At 40.6% G+C, this 18,622-nt stretch overlaps 1 protein-coding gene across 1 annotated transcript in view; it reads right to left on the bottom strand.

Moving 5' to 3' along the window:
* Window positions 1-11,893: 11,893 nt before the first annotated feature.
* The window catches only part of LOC109259248 (zinc finger protein 345-like), a 103,281-nt gene continuing 96,552 nt past the window's right edge, over window positions 11,894-18,622 (bottom strand). Inside the window, exon 4 of the mRNA XM_053905809.1 lies at window positions 11,894-15,721. Within this exon, the coding sequence (XP_053761784.1) occupies window positions 13,422-15,721 (2,300 nt within the window). The 3' untranslated portion in view covers window positions 11,894-13,421. The remainder of the gene's footprint in view (window positions 15,722-18,622) is intronic.

Raw genomic sequence — 18,622 nt, 5'->3', positions numbered from 1 at the left:
AAGCTTTCTATTTCCTCCTGATTGAGTTTTGGAAGCGTGTGGGTGTTTAGGAATTTGTCCATTTCTTCCAGGTTGTCCAGTTTGTTGGCATATAATTTTTCTTAGTATTCCCTGATAATTGTTTGTATCTCTGAGGGATTGGTTGTAATAATTCCATTTTCATTCATGATTTTATCTATTTGGGTCATCTCCCTTTTCTTTTTGAGAAGCCTGGCTAGAGGTTTGTCAATTTTGTTTATTTTTTCAAAAAACCAACTCTTCGTTTCGTTGATCTGCTCTACAGTTTTTTTTAGATTCTATATTGTTTATTTCTGCTCTGATCTTTATTATTTCTCTTCTTCTGCTGGGTTTAGGCTGCCTTTGCTGTCTTGCTTCTATTTCCTTTAGGTGTGCTGTTAGATTTTGTATTTGGGATTTTTCTTGTTTCTTGAGATAGGCCTGGATTGCAATGTATTTTCCTCTCAGGACTGCCTTCGCTGCGTCCCAAAGCGTTTGGATTGTTGTATTTTCATTTTCGTTTTTTTTCCATATATTTTTTAATTTCTTCTCTAATTGCCTGGTTGACCCACTCATTCGTTAGTAGGGTGTTCTTTAACCTCCATGCTTTTGGAGGTTTTCCAGACTTTTTCCTGTGGTTGATTTCAAGCTTCATAGCATTGTGGTCTGAAAGTATGCTTGGTATAATTTCAATTCTTGTAAACTTCTGAAGGGCTGTTTTGTGACCCAGTATATGATCTATCTTGGAGAATGTTCCATATGCACTCGAGAAGAAAGTATATTCTGTTGCTTTGGGATGCAGAGTTCTAAATATATCTGTCAAGTCCATCTGATCCAATGTATCATTCAGGGCCCTTGTTTCTTTATTGACCGTGTGTCTAGATGATCTATCCATTTCTGTAAGTGGGGTGTTAAAGTCCCCTGCAATTACCACATTCTTATCAATAAGGTTGCTTATGTTTATGAGTAATTGTTTTATATATCTGGGGGCTCCGGTATTCAGCGCATAGACATTTATAATTGTTAGCTCTTCCTGATGGATAGACCCTGTAATTATTATATAATGCCCTTCTTCATCTCTTGTTACAGCCTTTAATTTAAAGTCTAGTTTGTCTGATATAAGTATGGCTACTCCAGCTTTCTTTGGGTTCCAGTAGCATGATAAATAGTTCTCCATCCCCTCACTCTCAATCTGAAGGTGTCCTCCAATCTAAAATGAGTCTTTTGTAGACAGCAAATAGATGGGTCTTGTTTTTTTATCCATTCTGATACCCTATGTCTTTTGGTTGGCGCATTTAATCCATTTACATTCAGTGTTATTATAGAAAGATACGGGTTTAGAGTCATTGTGATATCTGTATGTTTTATGCTTGTAGTGATGTCTCTGGTACTTTGTCTCACAGGATCCCCCTTAGGATCTCTTGTAGGGCTGGTTTAGTGGTGACGAATTCCTTCAGTTTTTGTTTGTTTGGGAAGACCTTTATCTCTTCTTCGATTCTAAATGACAGACTTGCTGGATAAAGGATTCTCGGCTGCATATTTTTTCTGTTTAGCACACTGAAGATATCGTGCCAATCCTTTCTGGCCTGCCAAGTTTCAAAAGAGAGATCAGTCACGAGTCTTATAGGTCTCCCTTTATATGTGAGGGCACGTTTATCCCTTGCTGCTTTCAGAATTTTCTCTTTATCCTTGTATTTTGCCAGTTTCACTATGATATGTCGTGCAGAAGATCGATTCAAGTTACGTCTGAAGGGAGTTCTCTGTGCCTCTTGGATTTCAATGCCTTTTTCCTTCCCCAGTTCAGGGAAGTTCTCAGCTATTATTTCTTCAAGTACCCCTTCAGCACCTTTCCCTCTCTCTTCCTCCTCTGGGATACCAATTATGCGTATATTATTTCTTTTTAGTGTATCACTTAGTTCTCTAATTTTCCCCTCATACTCCTGGATTTTTTTATCTCTCTCTCAGCTTCCTCTTTTTCCATAACTTTATCTTCTATTTCACCTATTCTCTCCTCTGCCTCTTCAATCCGAGCTGTCGTCATTTCCATTTTGTTTTGCATTTCGTTTAAAGCGCTTTTCAGCTCCTCGTGACTGTTCCTTAGTCCCTTGATCTCTGTAGCAAGAGATTCTCTGCTGTCCTGTATACTGTTTTCAAGCCCAGCGATTAATTTTATGACTATTATTCTAAATTCACTTTCTGTTATATTATTTAAATCCTTTTTGATCAGTTCATTAGCTGTTGTTATTTCCTGGAGATTCTTCTGAGGGGAATTCTTCCGTTTGATCATTTTGGATAGTCCCTGGAGTGGTGAGGACCTGCAGGGCACTTCCCCTGTGCTGTGGTGTATAACTGGAGTTGGTGGGCGGGGCCGCAGTCAGACCTGATGTCTGCCCCCAGCCCACCTCTGGGGCCACAGTCAGACTGGTGTGTGCCTTCTCTTCCCCTCTCCTAGGGGCGGGATTCATGGTGGGGTGGTGTGGCCCATCTGGGCTACTTACACACTGCCAGGCTTGTGGTGCTAGGGATCTAGTGTATTAGCTGGGGTGAGTAGGCAAGGTGCACGTGGGCAGGAGGGGCAGGCTTAGCTTGCTTCTCCTTAGGTGATCCACTTCAGGAGGGGCCCTGTGGCAGCGGGAGGGGGTCAGATCCGCTGTCAGAGGTTTGGCTCCGCAGAAGCACAGAGTTGGGTGTTTGCGCGGAGCGAGCAAGTTCCCTGGCAGGAACTGGTTCCCTTTGGTATTTTGGCTGGGGGCTGGGCGGGGGAGATGGCGCTGGCGAGCGCCTTTGTTCCCCACCTAACTGAGCTCTGTCATCCGCGGGCTCGGCAACTCTCCCTCCCTTTGTCCTCCAACCTTCCCGCTTTCTGAGCAGAGCTGTTAACTTATGACCTCCCAGACGCTAAGTCGCGCTTGCTGTCGGAACACAGTCCGTCCGGCCCCTCTGCTTTTGCCAGCCAGACTCGGGGGCTCTGCTTGGCCTGTGAGCCGCCCCTCCGCCCCGGCTCCCTCCCACCAGTCCGTGGAGCACTCACTGCCTCGCAGCCCTTCCTACCCTCTTCCGTGGGCCTCTCGTCTGCGCTTGGCTCCGGAGGCTCCGTTCTGCTAATCCTCTGGCAGTTTTCTGGGTTATTTAGGCAGGTGTAGGTGGAATCTAAGTGATCAGCAGGACGCGCGGTGAGCCCAGCGTCCTCTTACGCCACCATCTTCCCTCTCTCCCTCCATATTGTTTCAAAACTGGCTGCACCAAATGCATTCATCCCATCAGTGAAAGAGGGTTCCCCTTTCTTGGCATCTTCACCAACATCTGTTGTTTCCTGAATTGTTAACTTTAGCCACTCTGACACGTGTGAGGTGGCAGCTCACCGTGGTTTTGATTTGTATTTCCTTGATGATGAGTGATGTTAAGCATCTTTTCATATATCTGTTGGCCATCTGGATGGTTTCTTTGGAAAAATGTCTGCTCGTGTCTTCTCATTTCTTATCTGGGTTATTTATTTTTGGAGTGTTGGTTTTGATAACATGTGTATAGGTTTGGGTTACTAGCCCACTATCTGAGTTGTCATTTCCAAGTATCTTCTTCTAATCTCTAGGTTGTCTTTCAGTTTTGCTGATTGTTTCTTTCGCTGTGCAGACGCTTTTTATCTTGATGAGGTCATAATACTTCATTTTTGCTTTTGTTTTCCTTGCCTTTGCCAGCATGTCTAGTAAGAAGTTTTTGCAGCCGAGGTCAAAGAGGTTGCTGCCTGTGGTCTCCTGTAGGACTTTGATGGTTTCCTCTGTCACATTTAGGTCTTTCATCTGTATTGAATTTATTTTTGTGTATGGTATAAGAAAAGGATCCAATGTCTTTGTTTTTTAAGTTTAATTATTTACTCTGAGAGAGGGAGCATGAGTGGGGGAGCGGTGAGAGGGAAAGAAAGTGAGAAGGAGAGAGACAGGATTCCAAACGAATCATCCACACCAACATCACAGAGCCTGACACAGGGCTACAACCCATGAATGACGAGATCATGACCTGAGCTGAAATCCAGACTCAGATGCCCAACCAACAGAGCCACCCAGGTACCCCAGAAGATGGCCTACTTTCATTTCTCTGCATGTCACTCTCCAGTTTTCCCAACACCATTTATTGAAGAGACTGTCTTGCCTTGAATATCCTTTCCTGCATTGTCAAAGATTTGTTGACCATATAGCTGAGCTCTCAGCACGCATGCAGGTGTGGATCTGAAACGCACACACTCTAAGATCATGACCTGAGCTGACTTGGGATGCTTAACCAACTGAGCCACCCAGGCACCCAGAAGACTGTATCAGTTTTAATCCAAATAGGAATCAGTCAGATATCAGTTGTCAATATTGTTATATGTGTATTTTTTGTGTCAATATTAAACGTACATTTTTGGTATATGACGTACCCTGTTTGTTTCTTTTCATGGTAACTTGTCAAAGGTTGTTTCATCCTGGGTAGGCTGTCATATGGTATTCTTGTCATCACCTATTTGTGGGTGAATTTATATTCTCTTTGAGAAGCAAACAGGTTTTTGAATTTAAGGTAATTTTTTTTTTTACCTTGGGTTGGTAATCTTATTTTATGTGAGTTCTTCCTTCTAAAACCCTGGGAAATGAGTATGGTATGTTCATTTATCGAGGAGGGTTTGGTTGCTGGGTGAGCCTTCCTGGGAGTAGAGATTGTTTCTCTTCTTTTGCATTATCTCAAAAATAATATTAAGAATAATATTGGAGGTGAGGGCACAAGTATACACAGCAGAGTGGGAGATAGTAAAGAAGGCTGAAATAGAGGCTCTGAGGAAAATTTGATGGGTCAATCATTTGCATTTGTGTATTTGGTCAATTTGAATGTGTGAATGTCAATGCACATCCCAGAACTGGAAGATGAGACGCGACGTATTATCTTGGAAGCACAGTTTGAACCAGAAAGGTGAAACTGCCTCCCCAAACTGTAAGTCCTTTCTCTCCTCTATGTGAGTCTGAATGTCAGGAAAGTATGAATGTCAACTTGGGCGGCCCAGCAGGTAGAAAAGTCAGGAACTCTGTTCTCAGAAGGGAGGATCAGAGACTAGCAGTGGAGCTGTGGAGAACAATTTTGTGGCGTAAGAGGTAATTTTTGACAGAATCTGAAGGGACAAGTCTCTGTTAGGGTATGCAAGCTCCATGTAGGCAGAGGTACTATTCCCAATTCATATTCTGGGGCAGCTGAGCTGTGTACCCACAATATTAGGCCTGAAATATGAAACCGGCAACTGGGAACGTGAGAAGTTCCACTGGAGAGGTGGGACTGACGGTTGGCTCATGAGTTTCTACTACACAGTGTGGTGCTGAGTAACCAGATTCCACTCCCCATTCTTCTCTGTGGTCCTGTGCATTGCGGGAAGGGCCTCATCCGGGTCCTGGAGGGCTTCACCTGCATTCTCTCTGTGAACATGTGGGAAGTTTTGGCAACAGGAAAGACAGAATTGGGAGAGGGCATCAAAAACTCTTGGTATGATAAGGGGGTCTGGGTGACTCAGTCAGTTGAGTATCCGTCTTTGACTCAAGTCATGATTTAGCAGTTTGTGGCTTTGGGCGCTGCTTGGGGCTCTGTGCTGACAGCTCAGATCTGGAGCCTGATTCAGATTCTGTGTCTCCTTGTCTTTCTGCCCCTAACCCACGTGCACTGTCTTTGTCTCTCTCAAAAATAAATAAACATTAAACAGAAGAAGAAGAAAAACTCTGGGTGTGGTTACAACATTGTTCAGAGGGAGGACTGGTCTGGACATAGACTCTGGTATCAGTTTATCAAAAATGTGAATTCAGGTGTGTGGGCTTGGTTGAGATGGGATTCAAAGCTAGTGCCCTGGAGACCTGGGATGGTGAGAAAAGGAGCACATGAATGCAGGTTTTAGCCCTGGAGGAGCTATAGGTTCAACCCGTCCTCTGCAGTCATGTACAACATTTCTTGGGGAAACTGTGCAAGAGCTATGGAGAGCCTTTGCCAAAGTTGAAGTCTGGGCAAGGGAGGGCAGAGTCACACTGGTGTCCTAGGTGCATGTGCAAAGAGGATGGTGAGAGGCTGTGAAAGGTGTCACGCTGAGTCTTCTGCCCAAGTTTCAAGTGGGCAAGGTGTTCAAGCCATGTGGGAAAGCAATCAAAATGAAAAGGGGTACTGTGTAGAGTTAAAAGATGAACTGACGTACATTCCAGTTTTCAAGACTTAATTTGACCATTTAATTTGTCTTTCTTATTTGTATGCAAATAGATAGACATGCTCCATCTGTAGGAAATGGTAGTAAGGTTTTTACAGAGACCATGTGGAAACAAAACAAGGGCAGTGGTTGATTGGATATATCTTAAGCATTTCCCTTCTTTTTGGGAGTCCTAATTGACTGCAATTATTTGCTCATATTTTTTTTTTTTTCCATTCAAGTGCAATGACTGAGAATTAAGTTCTGGTTTCATTACAGAGGCTGCCATGGCATGAGAGCCTCCTCAGGTTATGGCTTCCCTATTTAATTTACTTCACAGTGGAAGCACATTTGGTAGGATACTACCAGATTTATGTTTTTTGTTGTTGCTGTTGTCATTGTGTTTTTTTTGTTTTTCTTTTCTTTTTGTTTATTTATTTATTTATTTATTTATTTATTTGAGAGAGATAGTGCAAGCAGGGGAAGAGTGGCAGAGGATAGAGAAAGTCTTAACAGGCACCATACTCAGAGTGGGGTCCAACTCACGGCTGTATCTCACAACTCTAGGAATATGAGCTGGGCTCCAAATTCCAATGAGTTTTTCATCTGACTGAAACACTAGGGCACCTTGTTTGTTTGTTTGTGTTTTAATCCATTTGTCAGTGTGTTTAGCAATTGTCCACCCATTATAAGAATGGTTCTTATGGTACAACAATCCCATGTCCCAGAACCACCCAATTAAGTCACATATGTACAAGGGAAACATCCACATTTCAAGATGTGTGTGATAACAGAAGACAGATACATTCAACCATGCAGTTGTATTAAAAAAGAGTGTTTCCACATGGAGGTTTTCCTTACAATTACCTTGGGATATGAGGTGTTTCTGTGTTGCAGTAGATCCGTTTCTACCTGTGTGAAAATATCACCTTCATGTAGCATGGTTAAGGGAAGCATTTGATAAGTTCGATGTGACAATACTTATGTAAACATTGAACCAAGTACAAAATATTTTAGTGTCTTTGTGTTAAACAATTACAAATGCAATTTACATACACTGTGAAACTGCATAGTAGGCAGGAGCCACCTCAACTTGACAGACTGTTATGTTTGAAGATCGATCTATTATTGATGTAGGTAATTAATAGAGATTTTTACTTGATTTAAATATTTTATGAGTTTATCATTTTCATTTTACAATTAATGACATGCCTAGGTGTAGTTGTGTTCTACCACTACCACAATCAATTGCATGCATTTAGGAACTATAAAAACATAATTCTGTCGTTAATAAGTCTGAAATTCAGTGGACTTGGCTCAGCTTTCTGTGGAGGGCACTCTGATGTTAAAACCAAGGTTCAAAACTGAGGGTTGATGGGGGGGGTGGGAGGGAGGGGAGGGCGGGTGATGGGTAGTGAAGAGGGCATCTTTTGGGATGAGCACTGGGTTTTGTATGGAAACCAACTTGACAATAAATCTCATATATTAACAAAATAAAAATTAAAAAAAAATAAAATAAAAATTCATGAGGCATTGGATCTACTTGGGAACCTCTACAAGCGCATTCACTTCCAGGACCATTCAGGTTGTTGGCAGAATCCATTTTGTTACCATGGTTTCCACATGATCTCCATGGCCACACCTTGTGCATGGTTATGTCCGAAGAAGAGAAAAAGTGTTGAGTCTCACTGTTTACTCAAGATTTCAACTGTGGTCCTTTATTGTCTATTCATTTGAAAGGATTACTGGGTGTTTTATGGAAGTAAGTTTTTTGCCTTGTGGTTGAACTTACACCACTCACAATTGTGAATCAAGTGCAAATCAGAGACTTAATGAGAATGAATCCATGATGTACAAAGGGACCCTGCAATTGTCATCTCCCCCATCTCAACCCCTCTTCTCTGTGTCCCACATTGTGACCTCAATCTCCACTCCTGGTGCCTCTAGATATCCATGAAACCTGACTCTTTCCCTGAAAATGACACTTCTAGTCTTCTTCATTGCTCTTCTCAGTCCTGCAGGTGCATTTTTTTTTTAATTTGTATATGTTTGTTTAATTTTGAGAAAGTTTGAGCAGAGGAGGGTCAGAGAGCGAGGGGGACTGAGGATGTGAGGCGGGCTCAGCACGACAGCACCAAGCCTGATGTGGGGTTCAAACCCATGAACCGTTAGACCAAAACCTGTGTCGATGTTAGACACTCCACCTACTGAGGAACCCCGACACATGTATTTCTTTCTCTTTTAAAACATAAAATAACATGTTTGCTTGCTTTTGGGAGAGAATGAGCAAGGGAGAGGCAAAAGGAGAGAGTGGCAGGGGATCCGAAGCTGGCTCTGCATGACAGCAGCGAGCCCTATGCCATCAGGTGTATTTAGACCTCTATACCAACAAGCATGTTTCACGTGATCCCACAGCCCTCATCCCGAATTTCCTCCCCTTCCGCTGCCCCTAAATACTCCATTCTCCATTCATTCCTCCTTCCCCATTCCAATACGTCAGCCCACTTCTTGTGTCTTTTATGTCCACTGTCCTCGTGTGCCAGCCAACATTTATCAGGAGTCCTTAGTTTCCCCATGTCCCTACACTTATTACCCCCAACTCCACACTTCCTGACTCTTTCTCATGATCCCTCTAGCCTCCTGATGCCAACTGTTCTCCCATCTCTGAAGGTCTCTGTCCACCCACACTAACTCCCTGTGCCCATGTTTCCTAGGCATCATCTTTTCTTTCTACTCTTTCTCTCTGGTTGGAGCACTGAGTACTCCCACGACTCCAGTCGCAGGCAACTATCTCCCTTCCATCCCTATCTTCTTTAATCCTTCATTGGCAAAAAGGTTTCTATGCTCTCTACCCAACCTTGTCACTTCACTCCCTTTTGCGAATTAATTTGTCATCCATTATTCCCCTCCTTCCTAGGACTTCTTTTACCCTCTTATTCTGTCAACACATGTAGCCCAGCCTTAATGTCCCTGCCTACACTCCACTCCCAACCTAAAATGAGTAGTTTGCCTTATCCCTTCAGTCACATTTCACAACCTAGTGCCTTTTAGCCTTAGTGTGGGTTACATAGTGTGCGTCAAATAAATATGCCTGAGTGCTAACCCTCATTACCTGTAATTGTACCCTTATTGGCAGTAAGCTCTTGGCAGATGTCTTTACGTTAAAATGAGGTCATGCTAGATTTGAGTCAATTTTACTCCAATGACTGGTATCCTTATAAGAAAAGAAAAATGAAGACACACACAGAACAAGGTGTGATGATGAAGGCAATGGTGGAGTGAGATACATTGACAAGCCAAGCCAGGCCAGGGACAGCTGACAGTCCCAGGAGTTAGAAAGAGCAAAGTCTCAATTCTTTAGGTACAGTGTGGCCCTGCCAACAGCTCACTTCAGACTTCAAGAACCTCCAGAACTGTGAGACAGTAATTCCACAGTGTGCTTAGACTAAGAGACCAATGCACCATTGCTCATTTTAGCCAGCCTATATTGTATATATGCAGCATATTATCTACGCAACTGACTATGGACACAAGTTATTTTCATGTCTTGGTTATTATGAATAATGGGGCATGTTGCTTAGTTTTTGCATATTTGTGAGTTTTCTAGTTTTGTCCATTTACCTGATTCTAGGTGCATGCCATTGTGGTTGAAAAGATGCTTGATAGAGTTTCACTCATAAATTTATTAAGACTTTTTTTGTGTGCCAACATATAATCTATACTGAAGAGTGTTCTGTGTCCGTGTGGGAAGAATGAGTTTTCTGCTGCTGTTGCATGCAATGTTGTAAGTCCGTCTGCTGAATTTCTTTGAAGTCCGATGTTTTCATATTGACGTCATGTCTGAATACTCAATCCATTATTGAAAGTGCAGTGCTGAAATCCTACTGTATACATACATAGGTGCTTTTATGTGGGGGGGGGGATAAATATTTATACAAGTTCTATCCTTTGGTGGAATTGACTCCTTTATTTTTTCAGTTCTGTTCTTAGCAAAAGCAGCTAAAAACTATAAAACATTACTTTATATCTATAAAAGAAAATGATTTCAAAATTAAGTGATGCACATGTATCCAAATGTGACCAAATCAACACAACAATTCAATGCACAATAAGTGTATTATGTAATTCATGGAACAAAAAGCAAGACACAACTAAATGTTTTGTCAATACAAATGCTATACACATGTACAAACCTACAGCTTAGTGCAACACAAACAAATGCTAAGTACTTGGTATAGCTACCTTTCTCCTACATTAAAGGAGTGAATGTCTTCTATGTAGTAAATAGACATAGAATGTATAAAAACTTTGGTCACATGTAATGTAATCCAAAATGTGGGACCCAAGTGGAATGTAAGGTTAGCTTATGGGAAGATGAATATTTCAGAAAGAACTCAACTTGAAATAAATCTGCTATATTGACATGATGACCCATAAAAAACTGATCATTGCAAATGTATACAAAGAACTGCCCAGAAATACCGGAAATCTTACTGACAGGTATATTATGGTACCATGTCTGAAATAAAAAATAACTTGCTTGATGTGTTTAAAAGAGTAGATAACAATGAAAAGTAAATAACATGTGAGTGAAAAAAATTGCGAGGTACAATAGCATGGTGTTCGAGAAGTGAATACTCTGGGAAAGATGTATTAGCCTGTACAATTTGGTTTTGATCAACTATTGGCTGCTTTTGCAGTAAATTGCCAAGATTTTCATTGCAACAGTATTTTCCCACACTTCAAAATCTGGAAGCAATAGTCTTTCTCACATTGTCATTTATTGTTTTTTATTTTCCCCAGTTCTCTCAAGGTAGCAATCGGTTGTTGAATATCAAGTAGCCATTTCAAGGCGTCATAAGATACACATGTGGAGAAACATTACACAAACTACAATTCAGGCATCTGCACAAACACCACCCACACTTACGGAAAAAGGTGTTTCTTTTCAATGTGTCAGTACGAGTTAAAGAACCAAACTATTATTGTCCTCCAAAACCAAAACAGGGGGAGACTTTATTGCCATTCTGCCAAATAGTGCATTAACTAAAAACTGTGTACAAAGTGACCCATTTGTTTAATACTGACCTTGCCGTGTCTTATTATAGTCCTTGCATTCAAGTCTATTTTGTCTGAAGCATAGCTACCCCATTTCTTTTGGTTTCCGATTGCATGCAATATCGTTTTGAATATCTGCACTTTCAGGCTGAGTGTGTTCTGAAAGCAGATGTGAGTCTTATGAACACAACATAGGATTGGGTCTTGGATTTCTTTCCATTCAGCCAATCTCTATCTTTTGATCGGGAATTTAGTCCTTTTATATTTAAAGGAAGTATTGATACAGGAATGGAGTTACTGTTGTCATTCTTTTCATGGTTTTCTGGCTACTTTAGAATTCTTGCTCCCTTTCTTATCCATTTTCTCTTTCCTTTGTGATCTGATGATTTTCAAGAATGGTAAACCCTGATTCTTTTCTCTTTATCTTTTGGGTATCAATTACCAGTTTGCTCCATGGTTACCATGAAGATTCAAGAAGACATGACAGTCTATTTTAAGTTATGTACAGCTTAAGTTTGCCTACTGAAATTCTTTCAGGCCTGGGGTGATTGTTCAAAAATGTGAATGTAGTATCCTAACCATTTTAGGAAGGTTTTGCTATTCTCTTTCTGATATCTGTGAATATTTCTTCCTTTCAATTACACAGGATACTGATATTGATATTCTGTACTTGTAACTATTGCTATGATGAACCCGCATCACGTTTTTCAGTGGACTGACCCTCTTTCCCTTAAAGATCATTTAGTACAACATTTTATTTGTGATATACACTTTTAGTTGAAATAAATGGACAATGGTGTCCTGAACACCTCTTTCATGATAATTACAGCAAGGTTAGAGGCACAGAAATTATCTCCATTTAGATTTTATTCAACTCTTCTTCACCTTCCATGGAAAATTACATATGTATGAGTCCCACCTAAGAAAGAAGGGAACTCATATCATTGATGTAGCAATACTCAGCCACATACATTCACACGTCCACTAGGAATAAATGAATTTTCTGAAGTGATTTGAGAATAAGAAGTATACTAATGTTTACTAGTCACAAATCTTAAATAGGTTAATGTAAAAATATTGAGAGTATACGTATGCAAAACGCCATCCCTTTTATCATTTAAAGCATGAGCATATACATTATCTAAATGTTTACCTTTGTATTATTTCTGCTAATAAGTATTTTGATGTAATGTCTGAATACACAGACTTACTGCTTTCTGCTGTGAATCCTGTGACACGTGTTGACATTTTATGTTCCGTTAAATATATTTTTAAATACTTCAATCTTTCAACTTACTTTCCTTTTGGTACTCTCTGATGTTTTCCAAATGGTATATTTATGAAAAAGGGCTTTCCTCATGCATTAAGTTTGAATGGTTTGAACTCACATGCATTTGGACATATTGAATAAGGATTGAGTTCCAGATGAAAGCTTTGTCATTCTCTTTACATTTTAGAGTTTTCCTCTCATATGGGAATTATGATGTTGAATAGGGTAGGACTTCCACCTAAGGGTGTGCCACAGTCATCACATTTGCAATGTTCCTCCTATGTATGAACAATGTGATGGTGAGTAAGGCTTGAGCCGAGTGAAATGTTTTGCCACATTCTCTTCAATTGTAAGGATCTCTCAAGTATGAATTTGGTGGTGTGGAATGAGGCTTGAGCACCATTAAAGGGCTTTCCAGAATCTTTCTATGTGAAAAATCATCTCTATAACACATTCTCTGACACCAAATCAGGGATCAGCATTGGTTAAAGTCTTGCCACATTGTTTACTTGGGTATCGTTAATCCTCAATGTGGATTCTGTGGTGTGGAGTAGCGTTGAGCTGTCCTTAAAAGTTCTCTCACAGTCTTGGGGTGCCTGGGTGACTTAGTCAGTGAAGCATCCAACTTCACCTCATGTCATTATATAGCAGTTTATGGGTTCAAGCCCTGCATCAGGCTCTGAGCTGTCTGTGCCAAAACCTTGGAGCCTGGAACCTGCTTTTCATTCTGTGTGTGTGTCTGCCTCTGCACCCTCCTACTCATTCTATCGAAGAAAAACTTTTTAAAAAGTGGGGAAAAAAATCCCTCACAATCTTAAACTCTGTAACATTTGCTCCAAGATGATTTCTGTAATCTTGAATAAAGGATGATTGGTGATTAAAGCCTTTTGCACACGTTATATTGGTAAGGTTGGCTCAAGTATGAATTCTGTGATGTTGACGAAGTCCTGAGCATTTGGTAAAGCCCTTGCCACATGTCTTACATTGGTAAGGTTTCTCTCCAGTATGAATTCTGTGATGGCCATTACGGTCTGACTGCAACCTAAAGGCCTTGCCACATTCTTGACATTTGTAAGGTTTCTCTCCAGTATGAATTCTCTGATGCTGACTAAGGGATGATTGCTGGCTAAAGACCTTGCCACATACTTGACATTTGTAAGGTTTCTCTCCAGTATGAATTCTGTGATGCTGAGTAAGGGTTGTTTGCTGACGAAAGACCTTACCACATTCTTGACATTTGTAAGGTTTCTCTCCCGTATGCATTCTGTAATGCTGAGTAAGGGATGATTGCTGGATAAAGGCTCTGCCACATTCTTGACATTGGTAAGGTTTCTCTCCAGTATGGATTCTGTGATGCTTAGTAAGGCTAGAAAACAAATTAAAGGTTTTGCTGCATTTGTTACATTGGTAATGTTTCTGTCCGGTATGAATTCTGTGATGTCGAGTAAGGGCTGAGTATTCACTAAAGGCCTTGCCACATTCTTTACATTTGTGGGGTTTCTCTCCAGTATGAATTCTGTGATGTTCAGTAAGTCGTGAGGAATAGCTAAAGGCTTTTCCACATTCTTGACATTGGTAAGGTTTCTCGCCAGTATGGATTTTGTGATGCTGAGTAAGGGATGATTGCTGTCTAAAGGCCTTGCCACATTCTTGACATTTGTGAGGTTTCTCTCCAGTATGGATTCTGTGATGTCCACTAAGGGATGATTGCTGGCTAAAGGCCTTCCCACATTCTTGACATTTGTAAGGTTTCTCTCCAGTATGAATTCTGTGATGTCGACTAATTGATGTTGGATGGCTAAAGGCTTTGCCACATTCTTGACATTTGTAAGGTTTCTCTCCAGTATGCATTCTGTGATGCTTAGTAAGGGATGCTGGCTGGCTAAAGGCCTTGCCACATTCTTGACATTTGTGAGGTTTCTCTCCAGTATGAATTCTGTGATGTCGAATAAGGGATGATTGCTGCCTAAAGGCCTTGCCACATTCTTGACATTTGTGAGGTTTCTCTCCAGTGTGGATTCTGTGATGCTGAATAAGCAATGATTGCTGACTAAAGGCCCTGCCACATTCTTGACATTCATAAGGTTTCTCTCCAGTATGCATTCTGTGATGTTGAATAAGGGATGATTGCTTGCTAAAGGCCTTGCCACATGTTTGACATTTGTGAGGTGCAGTATGGATTTGCCTGTGTGTATGGAGTGATGACCCATCCTTAAAGGTTTGACCACCTTCTTCACACTTGTCAATTTTCTTTGCAGTATGCATTTGCTGATGTTGAGATAGTGTTGAGTGCCTGTCAAAGGTTTTGCCACATTCCTTGCAAATGTACCTTTTCTCTCCAGTACCACTTGTCTTATATGTATTTAGACTTAACGATTGACTAAACATGTTCCCAGATTCATTACCTGTGAATGGGTTTTCCCCCACACGAATCCTCTGATGGTCAGCAATACTGGAGGACTGCTTCAGAGCTTTCCCACATTCATCATATTTAGAAGTATTTTCTCCCCTCTGCGTTCTCTTACTCTTGGTACGTTTGGAGTTTGGGTAAAAGACTTCCTCATCTTTATTAGATTCAAAATGGTTTTCTTGCGGAGTCCTCAGATGTTTGCTAACATGGGAGCCCTGGTTAGACTGTGTCTCAGATTCACTGTATTGAGCCAGTGTATCTCCACTGAAAATGCTCTGGTAATGTTGCAGGGCCACCTCCTCTATGAAGCGCCTCCCAAATTGACACGTCCTAGGCCTTTTGTCTTCATTTTTGAATCTCTGAGTTTTAGAACTATTTGACTGAAAGGTCAATCCAATCCCACTTTCACAATGGCTCAAAGCATTGTTTTCATTGTGGATGGGGTAACTTTCCAAATGTTCCAAATTTTCATTGCACAAATATGTATGCTTGCGTATTTGATTGGAACTTCTTACAGATGCACACTCCTTTGCACAAATAGTGGATGTACAAAGGGCGGTTTTCCAAGATGTTTTATGTCCTTCACCACTTGCGGCCGTGAGGTTCTTATTATGGGCACTCGTCTCAATTGGACCACGTCCTTCATAAAACTTCTGATGTGCTTCATTCTTTCTATCACTGTCGCAGTTTATCAAGTGTAAATTCTCAAGGGCATGATGTTTCCATGTACTCAGTGACACATTTTGCAAAGAGGCTTCTATGCATGGCTTTGGCAGGAAATTCTGGGTGCCATGTGAAGATATAGCTGAAAGATAGCAAATAACAAAAAAAGGAACATCATTCCAATTACTACTCTCACATGAAGGTACTGACAACTTCTAATATACAACCTTCAAATCAGTCAGAGAATGCCAGGAAGATGGTTGAGAAGGATTCATCGGGACGTCATTCTTCCTTGACACAGAAATTTACATACAACGTGTTGAACACATAGCCTTATAGATCATCCTGCAGTTGTTTAATGGTGTAGCACAAATCACATTCCTGTGTCACAAAGAATCAGGAAAGTATCCTATGAGCCAAAATTTAGAAGGAAGGACATTTAATTTAAAAGTCAAACAGAAATGATGAAAATACGATATAGCAAAAGTAGGAATAAAACAACAGGACGAGTTTGTTTTCAGAAATAACCCAAAAATTTTACAGATCTATAACACCATCAAGTAAGGATGAATAATTGAAGTTCTCCTAAAATCAGAAGTGAAGAAGTAACGTGACACAGTACATGTGATATAGATATAAAAATAATTATAATTGGCACAAAGTATAATTACACGCTAACAAATAGGTATCAAAAAAAAAAAGTACCTATTTCAAGAAAAGGTATAACCTACCTGACATCATCATGGAGAAAAGAACATAATGAAAGAGGAGCCTGGGTGGCTTAGTTGGTTGAGCGTCCAACTCTTGATTTTGGCTCAGGTCATGATCTTAGGGTCATGTGATGGACCCCCGTATCAGGCTCTACCCTAAGCAAGAAGCCTGCTTAAGATTCTCTCTATATATACCTCTGCCTTCTCCCCCACTTACTGACTCTCTCACACTCAAAAAAAAAAAAGAAAGAAAGAAAGAAAAAAAAGAAAAAGAAAAAAAGAAAAATATCAACGGATCTACAACTACTAAGTAGATTAAAACTGTAATAAATAAACTCCCAATGGGGCGCCTGGGTGGCTCACTTGGGTAAGCATCTGACTTCAACTCAGGTCAGGATCTCACAATCCATGAGTTTGAGCTCCACATCGGGCTCTGTGCTGACAGCTCAGAGACTTGAGCCTGCTTCGGATTCTGTGCCTCCCTCTCTCTCCTCCCCTCCCCTGCTCATGCTCTGTCTCTTTCTGTCTGTCTCTGTCTCAAAAATAAATGAAAACATTAAAAAAAAATTTTAAATTAAAAATAAATATAAAGATAAATTTCCGGGGCGCCTGGGTGGCTCAGTCAGTTGGGCAGCCGACTTCGGCTCAGGTCATGATCTCATGGTCCGTGAGTTCGAGCCCCTCGTCGGGCTCTGTGCTGACAGCTCGGAGCCTGGAGCCTGTTTCAGATTCTGTGTCTCCCTCTCTCTGACCCTCCCCCATTTATGCTCTGTCTCTCTCTGTCTCAAAAATAAATAAACATTAAAAAAATTTAAAAAAAAATTTCCAACAAGGAAAATCCTTATGCCAGATGAATTCACAGGATAATTCATAGACACACATGATAAAGTACTTGAAATCTCCCCAGACATTTCTAGGGAGTGAAGAGAAGGGAGATTGTGAAAACCCTTGATCATACCAGCCTTAACAGGTTATCAAAGCTGAAGGAAGATGCTACAAGTATAGAAGACTATGAATTACCATCTGTGGGGAATATTCATGCAACGTCCGCCATAAAACTAAGCAAATAGGGGAGCGTGAGAGCCTAAGTTGTTGAAACATCTGACTCTTGACTTCAGCTCAGGTCATGACCTCAGTCGTGAGATCAGGCCCCATGTCCAGCTCATTGCAAACTGAAAAACCTGCTTGGGATCCCCTGTCCGCCTCACTCTCTGCCCCTCCCATTGTCCTCTTCTTCCCTCTCCCTCTCAAAACAAATAAACAAATGAAAAACAAACTGAATCAAAAGAACGTTTTACCATTTTACGACATAATCAGCTGGGAATTCCTCCTGAAATTCAAGGGTGTTTCACCATATGGCAAACTATCAAGTTGGGACTGCACATTACAGACTAAAGATCACAAAGAGAGGATTAATTGATAAAGGACAGGAAGTGAGCATATTGTACACCATTTCATGATTAAAGGTACTCACTAAAGGAAGAATCAAAGGAAACTACTTCATCCTAATAAAGATCATGTATGTGTGAAAGGCTGAAATCCAACATAATCGATGAGAAGACTGAAAGCTCCTCCTATAGGATCAGAAATAAGGTATTGAAAGCGACTTTCCCATGTCCATTCCACACAGTACTGGCACTATTCAGAACAATTAGGCAAGAAAAAAATACATAAAAGGAAACCAAATTGGGGGCGCTTGGTTGGCTCAGTTAATTGTCTGACTGTTGGTTTTCAATCTGGCACTTTGTGAATTTGAGCCCCACATCAGGCTCCATGATGATAGCACAGAGCCTGTTGGGGTTTTCTCTCTCTGTCTCTCTCCCTCTCTCTCTGCTTCTCCCCCACTCCCACTCTCTCAAAATAAATAAAATTAAAACAATTCTAAAATCGAAACAAATTGGAAAAGAAAAAGCAAAATTATCGTTGTTAGAGGATGAAATTATCTATATAAAATCCTAGGGAACTTTTTTTTTGGTAACCATTATTATTCATTTTTGCTAATTTTTCTACTAGACCCTCCACTTTCAATTTTTTATGCTATAAATGATTGAGTTAATTACTGTATTTCACCTTTTTTCTTTTATTACACTCAATGAACAAAAGAAAAGAAATTTAGATAAAATTCTGTAAAAGGAAACACTAAAGAAAAATAAGAAAGAAGTAAAATGAAGACCCCAATAAACAATAACATAACATTGGAAGTAATTCCATTTCTCCAATACAACACACAAAATTGGCAATACCTTAAATACATTTACAATGAAAAAAAAACCCACAAACGAAAAATGGAAAAGAAAACGAGGCAACAGTTACCCACAGAAACATATAGTGTG

The sequence above is a fragment of the Panthera pardus genome, unplaced genomic scaffold (assembly GCF_024362965.1).
Source record: "Panthera pardus isolate Hobbes unplaced genomic scaffold, ASM2436296v1 HiC_scaffold_18, whole genome shotgun sequence".
In the NCBI taxonomy this organism is placed as follows: domain Eukaryota; kingdom Metazoa; phylum Chordata; class Mammalia; order Carnivora; family Felidae; genus Panthera; species Panthera pardus.
The sequence above is the reverse complement of the archived record's forward strand: the minus strand, read 5'-3'. Positions and strand labels throughout refer to the sequence as shown.